Genomic DNA, 12830 nt, shown 5'->3' with positions numbered 1-12830 from the left:
AGTAACCGAAACTCCGAAAAACGAAATTTTGATACCAATAGATACATCGAAAGAATCAGATTTTAATGCTGGTTTTAAATATATAAGTATCATCAAGTTTAGTCCTACCCATCAAAAGTAACGCGCCTGAGAAAATTTGCCTGATTATCGAAAAAGGGGGAAACACCCCCTAAAAATTATAGAACCTTAATGAAAATCACACAAACAGATTCAGCGCATCTGAGAACCCTACTGTAGAGGTTTCAAGCTTGTATCTGAAAAATGTGGAATTTTGTATTTTTTTTACCAGAACAAAGACCACGGATACGTGTTTATTTGTTTTTATTTATTTTTTTTCAGGGGCGGTCGCATCGAACCAGCGGTCCTAGAATATCGTGGGAGGGCTCAACCGAACGAAAAGTTCTAGTGCCTTTTTTAAGTGAACAAAAAAATGGAGGGCAACTAGGCCCCCTCCCACGCTCATTTTTTTCCCAAAGTGACCCGATCAAAATTTTGAGATAGTCATTTTGTTCAACATGGTCGAAAATATAATAAATATGTCTTTTATGATGACTTAATCCCCCAAAGTCCCCGGGGGGAGGCCTGAAAGTTTTGAACTTTAACCAATGTTTACATATAGCATTGATTATTGGGAAGTATACAGATGTTTTCAGGGGGGATTTTTTCTGGTAGCGGGGTGAGGGGGGGGGGGTATGTGGGAGCATCTTTCCATGGGGGAAGGAACATTTCGATGAAGGGGCCCCGGATTTCCCAGCATTATTTAAAAAAACGATCAGAAATAAAAAAAAAAACAACAAGTTTTTCAACTGAAAGTAAGGAGCAACATCAAAACTTAAAACGAACAGAAATTATTACGTATATGATTGAGTTCGCCCCCTAGTCAAAACCTCGCTCTTTAAGCCAACGATTTTTTAGCACTTTCATAAGAGCTATTTATTCTAATTAGCGGCCTTTGTGATTAAGGGTCATTTTTAAAGAATTGGAAAAAAATTCGAACTTTAGCGTAAAGAGCGAGGTATTGACTAGGGGGAGAACTCCCTAATATACGTTTTATAAATATATGAATACAGAAGTTCGTTACGTAAGTTAATTCGTAAGTTACGTGTATTTATTCCTTATAAAAACGTTCGTAAATAAAATTAAACAACTTTCGAGAAAGCCATTTAACCAAATAAAAGTAAAATTAGTATACAAACTTTGTTTTAATTATTCATGTACGGTGAGCCAAAACCAAAACCTGCATTAATTCAAAAATTTTCAAAAATGAAATAATAAAAACAAGTTTTTTTTAAACTGAAAGTGCACAATTAAAGTGCACATCTTAACGCAAAAGCAGGACTATAGAGGGATAAATAGACACACTTTTTTAGTCTTGAACAATACTGACACCACTATAAAGTTTGAACGTGTTAAAACATTTATAAACTAATATAACATTTCCACAATACCATAATTTTGGAAAGAAGAGCACCAGATATAAGAAATTGGACTGAGATGCAGGCCTGTGAAAGAAAAAAAAATGCAAGTGGCCTCATATTGGGATTGATTGGGGATTTCGGCTCATTGTTACTCCAGAAGCAGGCAAACAGTACGAAAAACATGGAAAATCAGGTGCAGAAAGGATACCTCTCCCAGTAAGGGTCTGATGAGACGAAAAAAAAATGTATAGTTTTTGTATCAACATGCTGTTTTTTTTTGGTATTTTTTCGATTATTTTTAACTGTTCATGTTTATATTTTTTCTGTCTTATTTTTTAATTGTAGCTCGCTACTAATAAAAATTTTTAATTTCAATACATCTTTGATTAATAGTTGACACAGCACAATGGTTATAGTACTCTTTTCTGGCAATAGAGGGTCGAAATTTAGTGTTCCTTGCGCATTGGCGTTAATTCACGGAAATTTAGAAGAAGAGGGGGCAAAATGTATTCTTCAGTATCTATGGAGCAAAGTTGTCGTTCTTTTTAATTTTTCCAGGAAAATTAAAAAAAAACAGCATTTTTTCCAATGAAAATAGGCTACCCGTGAAAGTTTTCCAATGAAAATACCCGCCATAAAAGGGATTATTCAAAAGCTAGGGGGGAGTCTAGGGGGTAAAGTCCCCCCTATCGACGCAACTTGTTCTGGGGTAACAGTGTTTTTTAAGGAATTTCACACAGTTTTATAATTGCTAAATCTTCACAATATATTTTGAGCAAACATATTTTGTCCTATTCTGTTTCTTCATTTTCATTAGTCACACGTTCAATTTACATCTCAGACCCAAAATAACTATATTTTCTCTTCAATATAAATCTGGCACTTTGTTTTGTAGTGTCTACCAGGTTTATGCCATCTAATATGTGATAAGGTAATTTTATAAGTGATATAAAATAATTTCTCTCGCGAATTTGGTATAAATTATAACTTGATTTCAGATCGTCCATTCAATGTCCGTTTCGCGTCCATTCGCGAATTATAACTTGATTTCAGATCGTCCATTCAATTCGCCTTTATTATCACCCTTTTTACTTCTTTTGGATAATTAATATCATGATAGCCACAGTCAGGGACGTGCGCAGGAGGGGTGGTTCAGCTCCTGCCCCCTCCCTAAGTATTAAATTTTCCAAAATCTCTGGGCACAGCTTCTTCAAAATATTAAATAAAAAAATTTCAACAATTGACCTTACATTCCCAGCACAGCAGACATCAAGCTATTTTACCAGCTATCTCGCTCTAACCCGTGCAGAGGAATTTATCGGGGGGGGGGGATTAATTGAAACAGCAAAAAAAGGCAGATTGTCCGGGAATTATAGCAATTTATTGAAAAAAATCTGAGGTTTCTGTAAGACGCTTGTACATTTGCAATTTCACGAACTTGCGTTTGTAATTACTTGACCAGTCAACATTACTAAAATTTTTGGGTCAGCTGAGAATTTTGATGATAGCATGATCGACCATACCCACATAAAAACCGATAGTTTACTTGTAAAAGATGGAGTATATCAACATTTTTTTATTCTTTTCTTTTTAACTTAAAATGGCATCCAAAAAGAGCAATTATGGTTTGTGTTGCTTTTAGTGGCTCAATATTTGACAGAAACAATAGGTTAATGCAACATCGAGTAAATAAGGTGGGCTTGTTTATCATCACTCTCTAAAATAAGCTTCAGAAATAATGCGATCGGTTTACAAAAATACGTCACAGAAATAAACCGATGGATTTAAAACACACTTTTTGACAAGGGAGTATAGAATAGTAATCTTTTTTTCTTTGTGCCTTACCTTGAATTTTGTCTTACCTTGAAACAAGGGAGCATAGAATAGTATTTTTTTTTCTTTTTGCCTTACCTTGAATTCCTGCATATTTTTAAGACTTCTTCTTACAGGCCTATCAAGACTTGATGCATATTATTGAGACTAACTTCGGAATTTTTGGTTCTTATAATTAAGGAAAATTCTTCGATAATGAAGTTTTAAGGACTCGCTACAGGTATAAGTTCAAGACGCTTTGATAATTTAATTCGACAAAACACTACCGGCCGTCCCTTTTCGTTTTGATTCGTTCTGTTCTGTTCGTTTTTCTTCGAAACCGATAGGTTCAGCCCCCGAGGATTGCTCCAGGGGTGACCCTACCTCAAAGGTACCTTTCGAATCGAGGGATATAATGAAGAAGGATTGAATATAGTTAATGTTGTACTTATATAGTACAGCGGCCCCACTCAAATTCTTGACCCGAGTAGATCTGTTAGACCTGAGAAAAAGCGGTTTAGCTGTCTGTATTTGGAGACAATTAGCTTAGACTTAGGGGAAAAACTACACTGTGGGTGTATTTTAAATAAATATTTAATATATAGAATTGGTGTTTTGGTTGTGTTAGGTTATGTTAGATACTTAATATAATGCGTTCTGGGTGACCTGCTTTCATAATTCTTTGTCGTAGTTTCCATAATTTTGTTAATAAAGCATTATATTTTCATCATATTTTAGTATATTTCATTAGGATTAACCTAACTTCACTTCTTGAGTGGGGTCATTATAATACATAAGTACCGTTAATAGAAAACAATCGTGAAAGTCTCGAAATTTAAAGTCATTTAAAAGGAAGATTCGTGCAAACAAGAACATTCGTGCAAATGGCAACCCTAAAATTCGTTTTAACTATTCACCTCTCTCCTTCGAGAATTTTTTTTGGGAAGCACATTTCTATGAGTCATTATCATCCTCGAGCTATTTTTATACATACATTACATTTAAATTTTCACAGCACGGGCTGAGAGGGATGGCAGCCATCCTCAATTCAAGAGAACCATGGATCAAACAGGTCACAGTAACAAACTGTAAGTAAAGAGCGGCGTCTATGAATAGAAACCTTAGCTTACCCATACACTTGAAATCTGATTCGCGCATATCATTAAGACTTCTTCCTCGGAGGGGGAAGGGTACGTAACATCTTGCATTCATCCTCAGCTTTGTATTCTTCTTCAGCCATCGAGAAAGCCATAAAAGATGGCAATCGCAAACGAATCTGTTGTCGTTAAGACGAAGCACCCGAAGTCTTGGTAATGAGTCAAATACTTCTCGTGGGAGTGAGGTCAAATTGTTGTTGTTCATTGTCCTGTAACAAATATATGGTTTTAGAATTATTTTCACAAGCACACATAAATCGGAAGTGTAAAATAGTTGAGGGAAAAATAATGTAAATCAATTGTTAAAATTCAGCAAAGAATATTCATTCATTCAATTCATATCACTTTAGATAGAGAATCTGACGTCTTTTTTTTCATTCTTCTATTGTCTCTTTAATTATGGATAATTGCAAGGTATCTCTTATTCTAGAGATGTCAGAGGCAACGCTCTAGCGTTGCCTGTAGTAAAGACCATAAGGCTTCAGTGTTTTATTATTCTTAATATTTTTCCCAGAGGTAATTCATATGGAAGGGGTGGTCGTATGAACTTTGTAGGGGGCTCATTTGATTGGAAACCGGAAGTTCTACTGCCCTTTTTAAGAGTCAAAAGTGAATGGAGGGATACTAGCCCTTCCCCCACGACCATTTTTCTCACCCCAAATGCGTCCGATAAAAATTTTGAGGTAACCATTATGTTAAAAAATAGTTTAAATATCAGATAAGAAAGACTCTGGGGTCAACAGAACCCCCCCAGAACCCAGGGACAAGTGCTGTATGTTATGTCCTGGAGGCATATACGGTTTTACTGGAAGAAACGGTCGTATAAACTTCAGAGGGGGGCTCATTTGATTAGAAATTGAAAATTCTAGTTCCATTTTTAAGAGTCCAAAGTGATCGAAAGGTATCTAGACCCCTCCCCCCACCTCCCCAATGGCCTCTTCCCAAAATGCATCCGATCAAAATTCTGAGATAGCCATTTAGATCAAAATAGTCCAAGGATCAAATAACAAAAGCTTAGGTGTCAACACAACCCCCTAGCATCCGGGGGAACGGTTGTAGGTGGGGCATATAAACCTTATATGCCCCAGGAGTATATAAGGTTTTTAGGGAAGAGGCGGTCGTATAAACTTCGGAGAGGGCTCAAATGATTAGAAACTGAAAGTTCTAGTTCCCTTTTTAAGAGTCAAAGGTAATCAGAAAGCAAATAGCCCCCCCCCCCCACGTTCTTTTTTCCGCAAATGCATCCGATCGAATTTTGAGATAATCATTTTGTTCAAAATAGACCAAAGATCATATAAAAAAACCTCCAGGGTTCACTTAGCCCCCCTCCCCATAACCCGGGGACAAGTGTTTTAAGTTATGCCCCGGGGACATCTAAGGTTTTTGTGGAAGGGGTGGTCATAAAAGCTTCGAAGGAGGCTCATTCAATTGGAAATTGAAGTTCTAGTTCCTTTTTCAAGAGTCAAAAGGGACCAGAGAGCGTCAAGCCCCGCCCCCACGCCCTCTTTTCCCCAAATGCATCTGATTAAATTTTTTAGATAGCCACTTTGTTCAAAATAGACCAAACATCATAAAACAAAACTCCGGGGTTGATACAACACCGCAGACCCCGAGGACAAGTGTTGTACGTTACGCCCCAATAGCATATAAGGTTTTCATGGAAGGAGTGGTTGTACAAACTTCGGATGGGGCTCATTTGATCAGTAATGAAAATTTTTAGTTCCATTTTAAGAGTCAAAAGAGATCGGAGGGTAACTAGCACACCCCTACGCCCTTTTCCGCCCAAATGAATTGGGTGGAAATTGGAATAAAAATTTTGTTCAAAATAGTTCATGTAACATATAACAATGCCTCTGGGGTTGACAGGTTGACACAGCCCCGTAAAACCAAGGGTCATGGGTTGTAAGCTATACCCGGGGGGCATATAAGGTTTTATGGAAGGCAATGGTCCTACAAAAGTTTGGAGGAGGCTCATTTGATTGTAAATTGAAAATTCTAGTTCCCCATTTCAAGAGCCAAAAATGGTCAAAGGGTAACAGACCCCCACGCCCTTTTTTCCCCAAATGCATCCGATCGAAAATTTTTGATAGCCATTGTGTTCAAAATAATCCAAAGATCATATAACAATGCCTTTGGGGTTGATATAGCCACCAGAACCCTAGGGTAAGGATACAAGTTATGCCCCGAGGCAAATAAAGTTTTTGTGGAAGAGGTGGCCGCATAGACTTTGGAGGAGATTCATTTGATTGGAAATTGGAAGTTCTATTTCCCTTTTAAAGAGTCAAAAGTGATCGGATGTCAAACAGCTCCCCCATGCCCTTTTTCCCCCAAATGCTTCCTATCTATCTTTTGAAATAGCCATTTGGTTCAAACCAGTCCAAAGATCATATAAAAATCCCTTCTGGGTTGACCCAATCCCCAGAGCCGGGGGCAAGGGTTGTTAGTTATGCCCCAGGGACAAACGAGGTTTTTATCGAAGTGGTGGTCGTGTAAGCTATGGAGGAAGCTTATTTCATTGAAAATTTATAGTTCTAGTTCCTTTTTTCAGAATCAGAAGTGATCATAAGGCAACTGGCCCCCGTCCCACGTCCTCTTTCCCCAAATATGTCGGATCAAAATTTGTATAGCCATTTTGTTCAAAATAGTTCAAATGGCAAATAACTATGGTTCCGACTTTGACCCCCCCCCCACCCTCTAGCCCTCGGGGAAAGGGCTATAAATTGTACTAGTTACCCAACGTAAACACATAATTTTTTATGGAAGGCGCGATCATATAAACTTCGGAGGAGGCCCATTGGATTGGAAATTGAAATTTATTTTGCCCTTTTAAAGAGTCGAAAGTGATCAGAGAGAAAACAGCCCTCTCCCATCGCACACATTTTCCCCAAATGCATCCGACTGGAATTTTGAAATTGTCATTTTGTTCAAAATATTCCAAAATTCAAATAACTATAACTTGCAAGTTGAAACTCCTCCATAGTCCCTGGCATAAGGTTTGTAACTTATACAAGTTGCCCATTGTTAACATATAAGGTTTTCTGGAACGAGGGTAGTATTAACTTTGGAGGGGGCTCACGATTAGATTGGAAATTGAACCTTCTAATTCTTTTCTTAAGAGTCAAAAGTAACCACAGGGCAACGAGACCCCCCTCCATCCGACCCCCTTTTCCAAAAGGCATCCGGTCAATATTTTGAAATAGCCATTTTGTTCAAAATAGCCCAAAGGCCAAATAACAATGCTTTCCGGGGTTAACCCCACTCCAGCCCTCGGGGAAAGGGTTGTGAATTACGTAAGTTGCTTATTGTTACTTTGATAGTTTGTTTAATTTGATACTTTGATTTACCTACTTACGGGCAACTTTTATTTACGGGGGAAAGGCTGTGAGTTATGCAAGTTGTTTATTGTTACTTTGATACTTTGTTTACTTTGATACTTTGTTTACTTTGATACTTGCTTTACTTTGAAACTTTGGCAATCAAAAACGCACAGAAATTAATTTAAAAAAATTTTTGAAAAAGAAATTTTTCAAAGAAAAGTAAAGGCCATATTAAATTTAAGATCAGCAGAAATAGAAATCTATAATAGTTCAAACTTAAAACGACTAGAAATTATAATAAAGAGTAAATGAAACCCAAAACGAACAGAAATTAAATAAACAATCATAGCAAACAAACATACGACAGGTACCATATAAATGAATAAATAAATATTGAAACAAGTAAAACTTAAATTGAATACGCAAATCAAGCTTAAAACGAAAAAAAATCTTTTACTTTTAAGGAATAAATAAAACCCATAACAAACGGAAATTAAATAAACAATTATAGCAAATAAACATAAAATACGTACTAATATAAATGAGTAAATAAATCTTAAAACAAGCAAAATTTAAATTGAATATGAAAATCAAGCTTAAACCGAACAAAAATCACTACAAACAAGAGTTTGGGTACTGCATCTTCCCTAACAGTTAAAGCATAAAGCCTACTGCGTCATCTTCTAAGCAGGGCATTTCATATTATTTTTTTGGAGAGAGCACAAAAAACTGGGGGGGGGGGGTATAGTTCAAATATGCAAGGAAAAGAAAACAGACAGTTTATTCGAACGCTAAAACAAATCTGGGAAAATTATAACAATCTTAAGTTTTTGGGTATGAGCCTTGAGCCCCTTTCCCTTCCCTTTACATTTATGTGGCTGAAGTTTGTGTTGCTAAAATGATAAAAATCTCAAAACATATTATTTTTTGGTTTTCCGGATTTGCCCTAACAATGTAATACCATTAAATATGGGACCTCCGATTTCCATATCAAGAAAGGAGATACTAGTATTAGATCCATAAATTACCATCGCTTGTTTGACACAGAAGATAAACAAAAATTAACAGATAAGTTATAATCACAGTAGACAGAATATAGCAGTATGATCATTCTCTATCTCTCCCATTATAAAAACCCGGACAGGGGTGCGAGTGGAAAGAAACAGGCTAAACAAGCTAAGGCAGAAAGAAGTGGGAGGAGCTTTTTGTTCACGATGACCAGATATTATCTGCGTTAAGCTTTCTGGTATATTCAGAAACAGGCTAAACAAGCTAAGGCAGAAAGAAGTGGGAGGAGCTTTTTGTTCACGATGACCAGAAATGATCTGCGATAAGCTTACTGTCTATAAACTGTGGTTATAATAGAACACAATTTCGTTTTTGCTCAAAATATTTATCAGATAAAGGATAGTTGAAAAGCAGCTTAGTTAGGTTTAGAAAGAAAAATATTTTTTCAGAGTTGTTAATTATCGTTGAGTTTTTTTTTGTTTTTTTTTATATATAGAAACTATTCTGGAGGAAGGTGCACAAACAGTAACTTCTTTCTGCGTGTGATCGACATTCCAGGGGGAGGATAAACAGATAAAATAAAAAGGAGAAGGAACCATATAAAAAAAAACAAGATATTGAAAGGAAATCTCAAAACTTCCCAAGATTTTCTTAAGGCCTTAAGTCCCAAAGGCCTGGCCTTTTGAATGCCTTGAGTGATTACTTCACGTCCGGGCTTACAGTACAAGGCATATATGTAGCCTATACATTTTATATCGGTGAGATAGAGCGTTTCAGGGAGGATGGGGAGGGGGTAATCTTTTTTAGCAGCGTTAATGATCTCGAGACAATACCTTATTTATCTGGCCTGCTCTTTGGAATAACCAGATAGTGAGTATTTAGTGATATACCTGCAACTCCGCAAGTGCAAAGACCTCCCGGCTTAATTGCAATAAAGGAGATAGTATATCCATTAATTACGAATCTACTGGCAGTCACAAAAAAGAGACGCTAGAGTCATCAACAATTTATTACTCACTTCGAGCCTGGAATCTAACCTTTAACTTTAACACCCGGCGAAGCCTGTCAGACGACAGACATAAAAACAAACCGTACCGTACTCTCTTTCATAAAGACCCGAGAATATATTTTGCCCACCCCTAGCCCAAGATTTGATGTCACCCTGTCCTCCCCCTCACAAAGCTGTCTTAGAAGGTTTCAACTCTATTCCCTGGCCGTCAGACAGAGCAAGGTAGACTTACTAAGTAGAACTTGAGAAATATCTGTTTACAAGAGAAAAGATCCCCCTAAGATTTTCATCAAATTTTCAGACATCTGCCCGCGAAAAAAATGGTCTGCCTGCGCTTTTCTGTAAAGGAGTTTTCTCTAGACTTACAGACTCGCGAATCATAACAATAATTCGCAGCAAGGAGCACGTAACAACATTTAATAAAAATTTAATCTTCAGTTTCAGGTGAGAACGATCAAAAATTGACTTCTTGTTAAATTTTTGTGAATACGGTTAATTACAACAGGGAACTCCCAAGGCAATTTTCAGCCACTGAAATGTGTCAACAACTGAAAATCTAACTGAGAGGCTAGTTAAACAAAAAAAAAAAAACATACGTGTAATCTCTTTATAATTGTTAAGCAAAGCGCTGTCTATTCAATGGACATACTGCTGCAGGTATGCTAGAATATTTTGAAAAACCACACTTTCCTGTAATTTAAAAGGAAAATTCCACTCCTTTTAATCGAGAAAAAAAGTTTAACACTTTCTAATTATGCAAGTTTCGTTAAATATAAAATATTTCTATCTCTGAGCACAAAACGGGAAAACTTAAATGGTTTTTCTAAGATTTCCAGGAAAGCGGGTTTGGCCTTTAGTTTTTTCTGTCATTTATTTGGATTTGTTATTCAAGTTTTACAAGTTATGGCAAGACCGCCCAATCAAATCATAAAAACTAAAAAACAATATAAAAGCAATCAATAAACTTAAAAAGATCATAATGGATGAGACAGGGTAATCCAAAAGGTATGGAATCCCCTTAAGGCATTATCAGGTCCTTAGAGAGGATTTCCAATATTTTTGAAATACTAACCCAAGGATACGGTGAAATAGGTAACCCTGAAGGGAACTTTAACCCTGAAAAATCAGAAATAGGGATTTTCAACTGGAAAAACTCGCCTCGGCCGTCTTCAATCCATTTAAAAAGCTCTGAAGGCAAACCTGTCGAGCAGATCAAACAGTTCGTGGTAACGAACTGTAAGTAAGGAGCGACCCGGCTCAAAAGTAACCGAAACTCTACAAAAGAAATTTAGATACCCATAGATACATCAATAGAATCAGATTTTTATGCTGATTTTAACTATATAAGTTTCATTAAGTGTAGTTTTACCCATCAAAAGTTACGCGCCTGAGAAAATTTTTCTTATTTTCGAAAAAAAGGGGAAAAACCCCAAAAAGTCATAGAACTTTAATGAAAATCACACCTTCGGATTCAGCGTATCAGAAAACCCTACTGCGGAAGTTTCAAGCTCCTATCTGCAAAAATGTGGAATTTTGTATTTTTTGTCAGAAGAAAGATCACGGATGCGTGTTTATTTTATTTTTATTTATTTTTTTTTTTTTTGATTTCCCCAGGGGCGATCGTATTGATCCAGTAGTCCTAGAATATCGTAAGAGGGCTCGTTTGAACGGAAATGAAAAGTTCTAGTGCCCTTTTTAAGTGAAACAAAAATTGGAGGGTAACTTGGCCCCCTCCCACACTCATTTTTCCTAAAGTCACCCAATCAAAATTTTGAGATAGCCATTTTGTTCAGCATAGTCGAACATCTAATAAATATGTCTTTGAGGAGGACCTAATCCCCCACAGTTCTCGGGGGAAGGGCTGCAAGTTATGAACTTGCCCATTGTTTACATATAGTATTGGTTAATGGGAAGTATAAAGACGTTTCAGGAGGTATTTTTTCTGATGGGGGTGGTGGTGGAGGGGGTTACGGGGGAGGATCCTTCCATGGAGGGTGGTTCCTTAGGGGAAGGGACATTTGATGAAGGGGGCGCCCAATTTCCCAGCATTATTTGAAAAACGATCAGAAATTAAATAAAAAAACTAGTTTTTTCAACTGAAAGTAAGGAGCAACATTAAAACTTAAAACAAACTGAAATTATTAAGTATATGAGGGGGTTTGTCCCCTAGTCAATACCTCGCCCTTTTCGCTAAAGTTTTTTTAGTACTTTCAAAAAAGCTATCTATTCTAATTAACCGGCCTTTGTGATTCAGGGGTTTGCGATTCGAAAAAAATTCTAACTTAAGCGTAAAGAGCAAGGTATCGACTAGGGGGCAAACTTCCTAATATACGTAATAAAACATACGAATATAGAAGTTCGTTACGTAAGTTAATTCGTAAGTTACGTCCACAGTTTATAGAATTATCCAGTAAGTTTATCGCAGATCATTTCTGGTCTTCATTCTCGGTACGAACAAAAAGCTCCTCCCACTTATTTCTACATTAGCGGGTTAGTCTGTTTCCATCAATCAATGAGAAATGGTTACAAAGTGCATTATTCGTAATAGCGGGTTTCCACTTGTTTTGTGTCCAAGAGAAATCTGACTTGTCTACACATGAAAAGATCTAATGCCGCTTATATTCATATCTGCAAAAACGTTCTCTGGAGCACTTGCACCTTGGTCCGGGTTTTTATAATGGGTGAGATAGGGTATGATCATACTGCTAATTCTATAAACTGTGGTTACGTCAGAACAAAATTTTGAGAAAGCCATTTAGCCAAAAAAAGTAAAATTAATATGAAAATTTCGTTTTAATTATTCATGTAGCCTACGGTGAGCCAAAATCAAAGCTGCATTAAATCAAAAACGTTCAGAAATTAATTAAAAAAAAGTTTTTTTAACTGAAAGTAAGGAATGACATTGAAACTTTAAACGAACAGAAATTATTCCGTATATGAAAGGGACTGTCCCCTCCTCAATACGTCGCTCTTTACGCTACAGTTTGAATCTGTCACACAACTTTATTTTTTAGAACAATAAAAAACTTTAGCGAAAAGAGCGAGGTATTGAGGAGGGGACATCCCCTTTCATATACGGAATAATTTCTGTTCGTTTTAAGTTATAATG

The 12830-nt window shown here is 36.6% G+C and overlaps 1 protein-coding gene across 2 annotated transcripts in view; it reads right to left on the bottom strand.

The window, feature by feature from the left end:
- sli (slit guidance ligand) overlaps positions 1 to 12830 on the bottom strand; it is a 360459-nt gene that overhangs the window by 332690 nt on the left and 14939 nt on the right. For both annotated transcript variants that reach the window (XM_089090917.1, XM_089090918.1), the window contains exon 3: positions 4361 to 4596. In XM_089090917.1, the coding sequence (XP_088947043.1) occupies positions 4361 to 4596 (236 nt within the window). The remainder of the gene's footprint in view (positions 1 to 4360; positions 4597 to 12830) is intronic.

This window comes from Artemia sp. Qi Xiang Cuo, chromosome 6, assembly GCF_049724085.1.
Source record: "Artemia sp. Qi Xiang Cuo chromosome 6, ASM4972408v1, whole genome shotgun sequence".
Taxonomy (NCBI): Eukaryota; Metazoa; Arthropoda; class Branchiopoda; order Anostraca; family Artemiidae; genus Artemia; species Artemia sp. Qi Xiang Cuo.
This window is presented reverse-complemented; position numbering and strand designations above follow the sequence as displayed.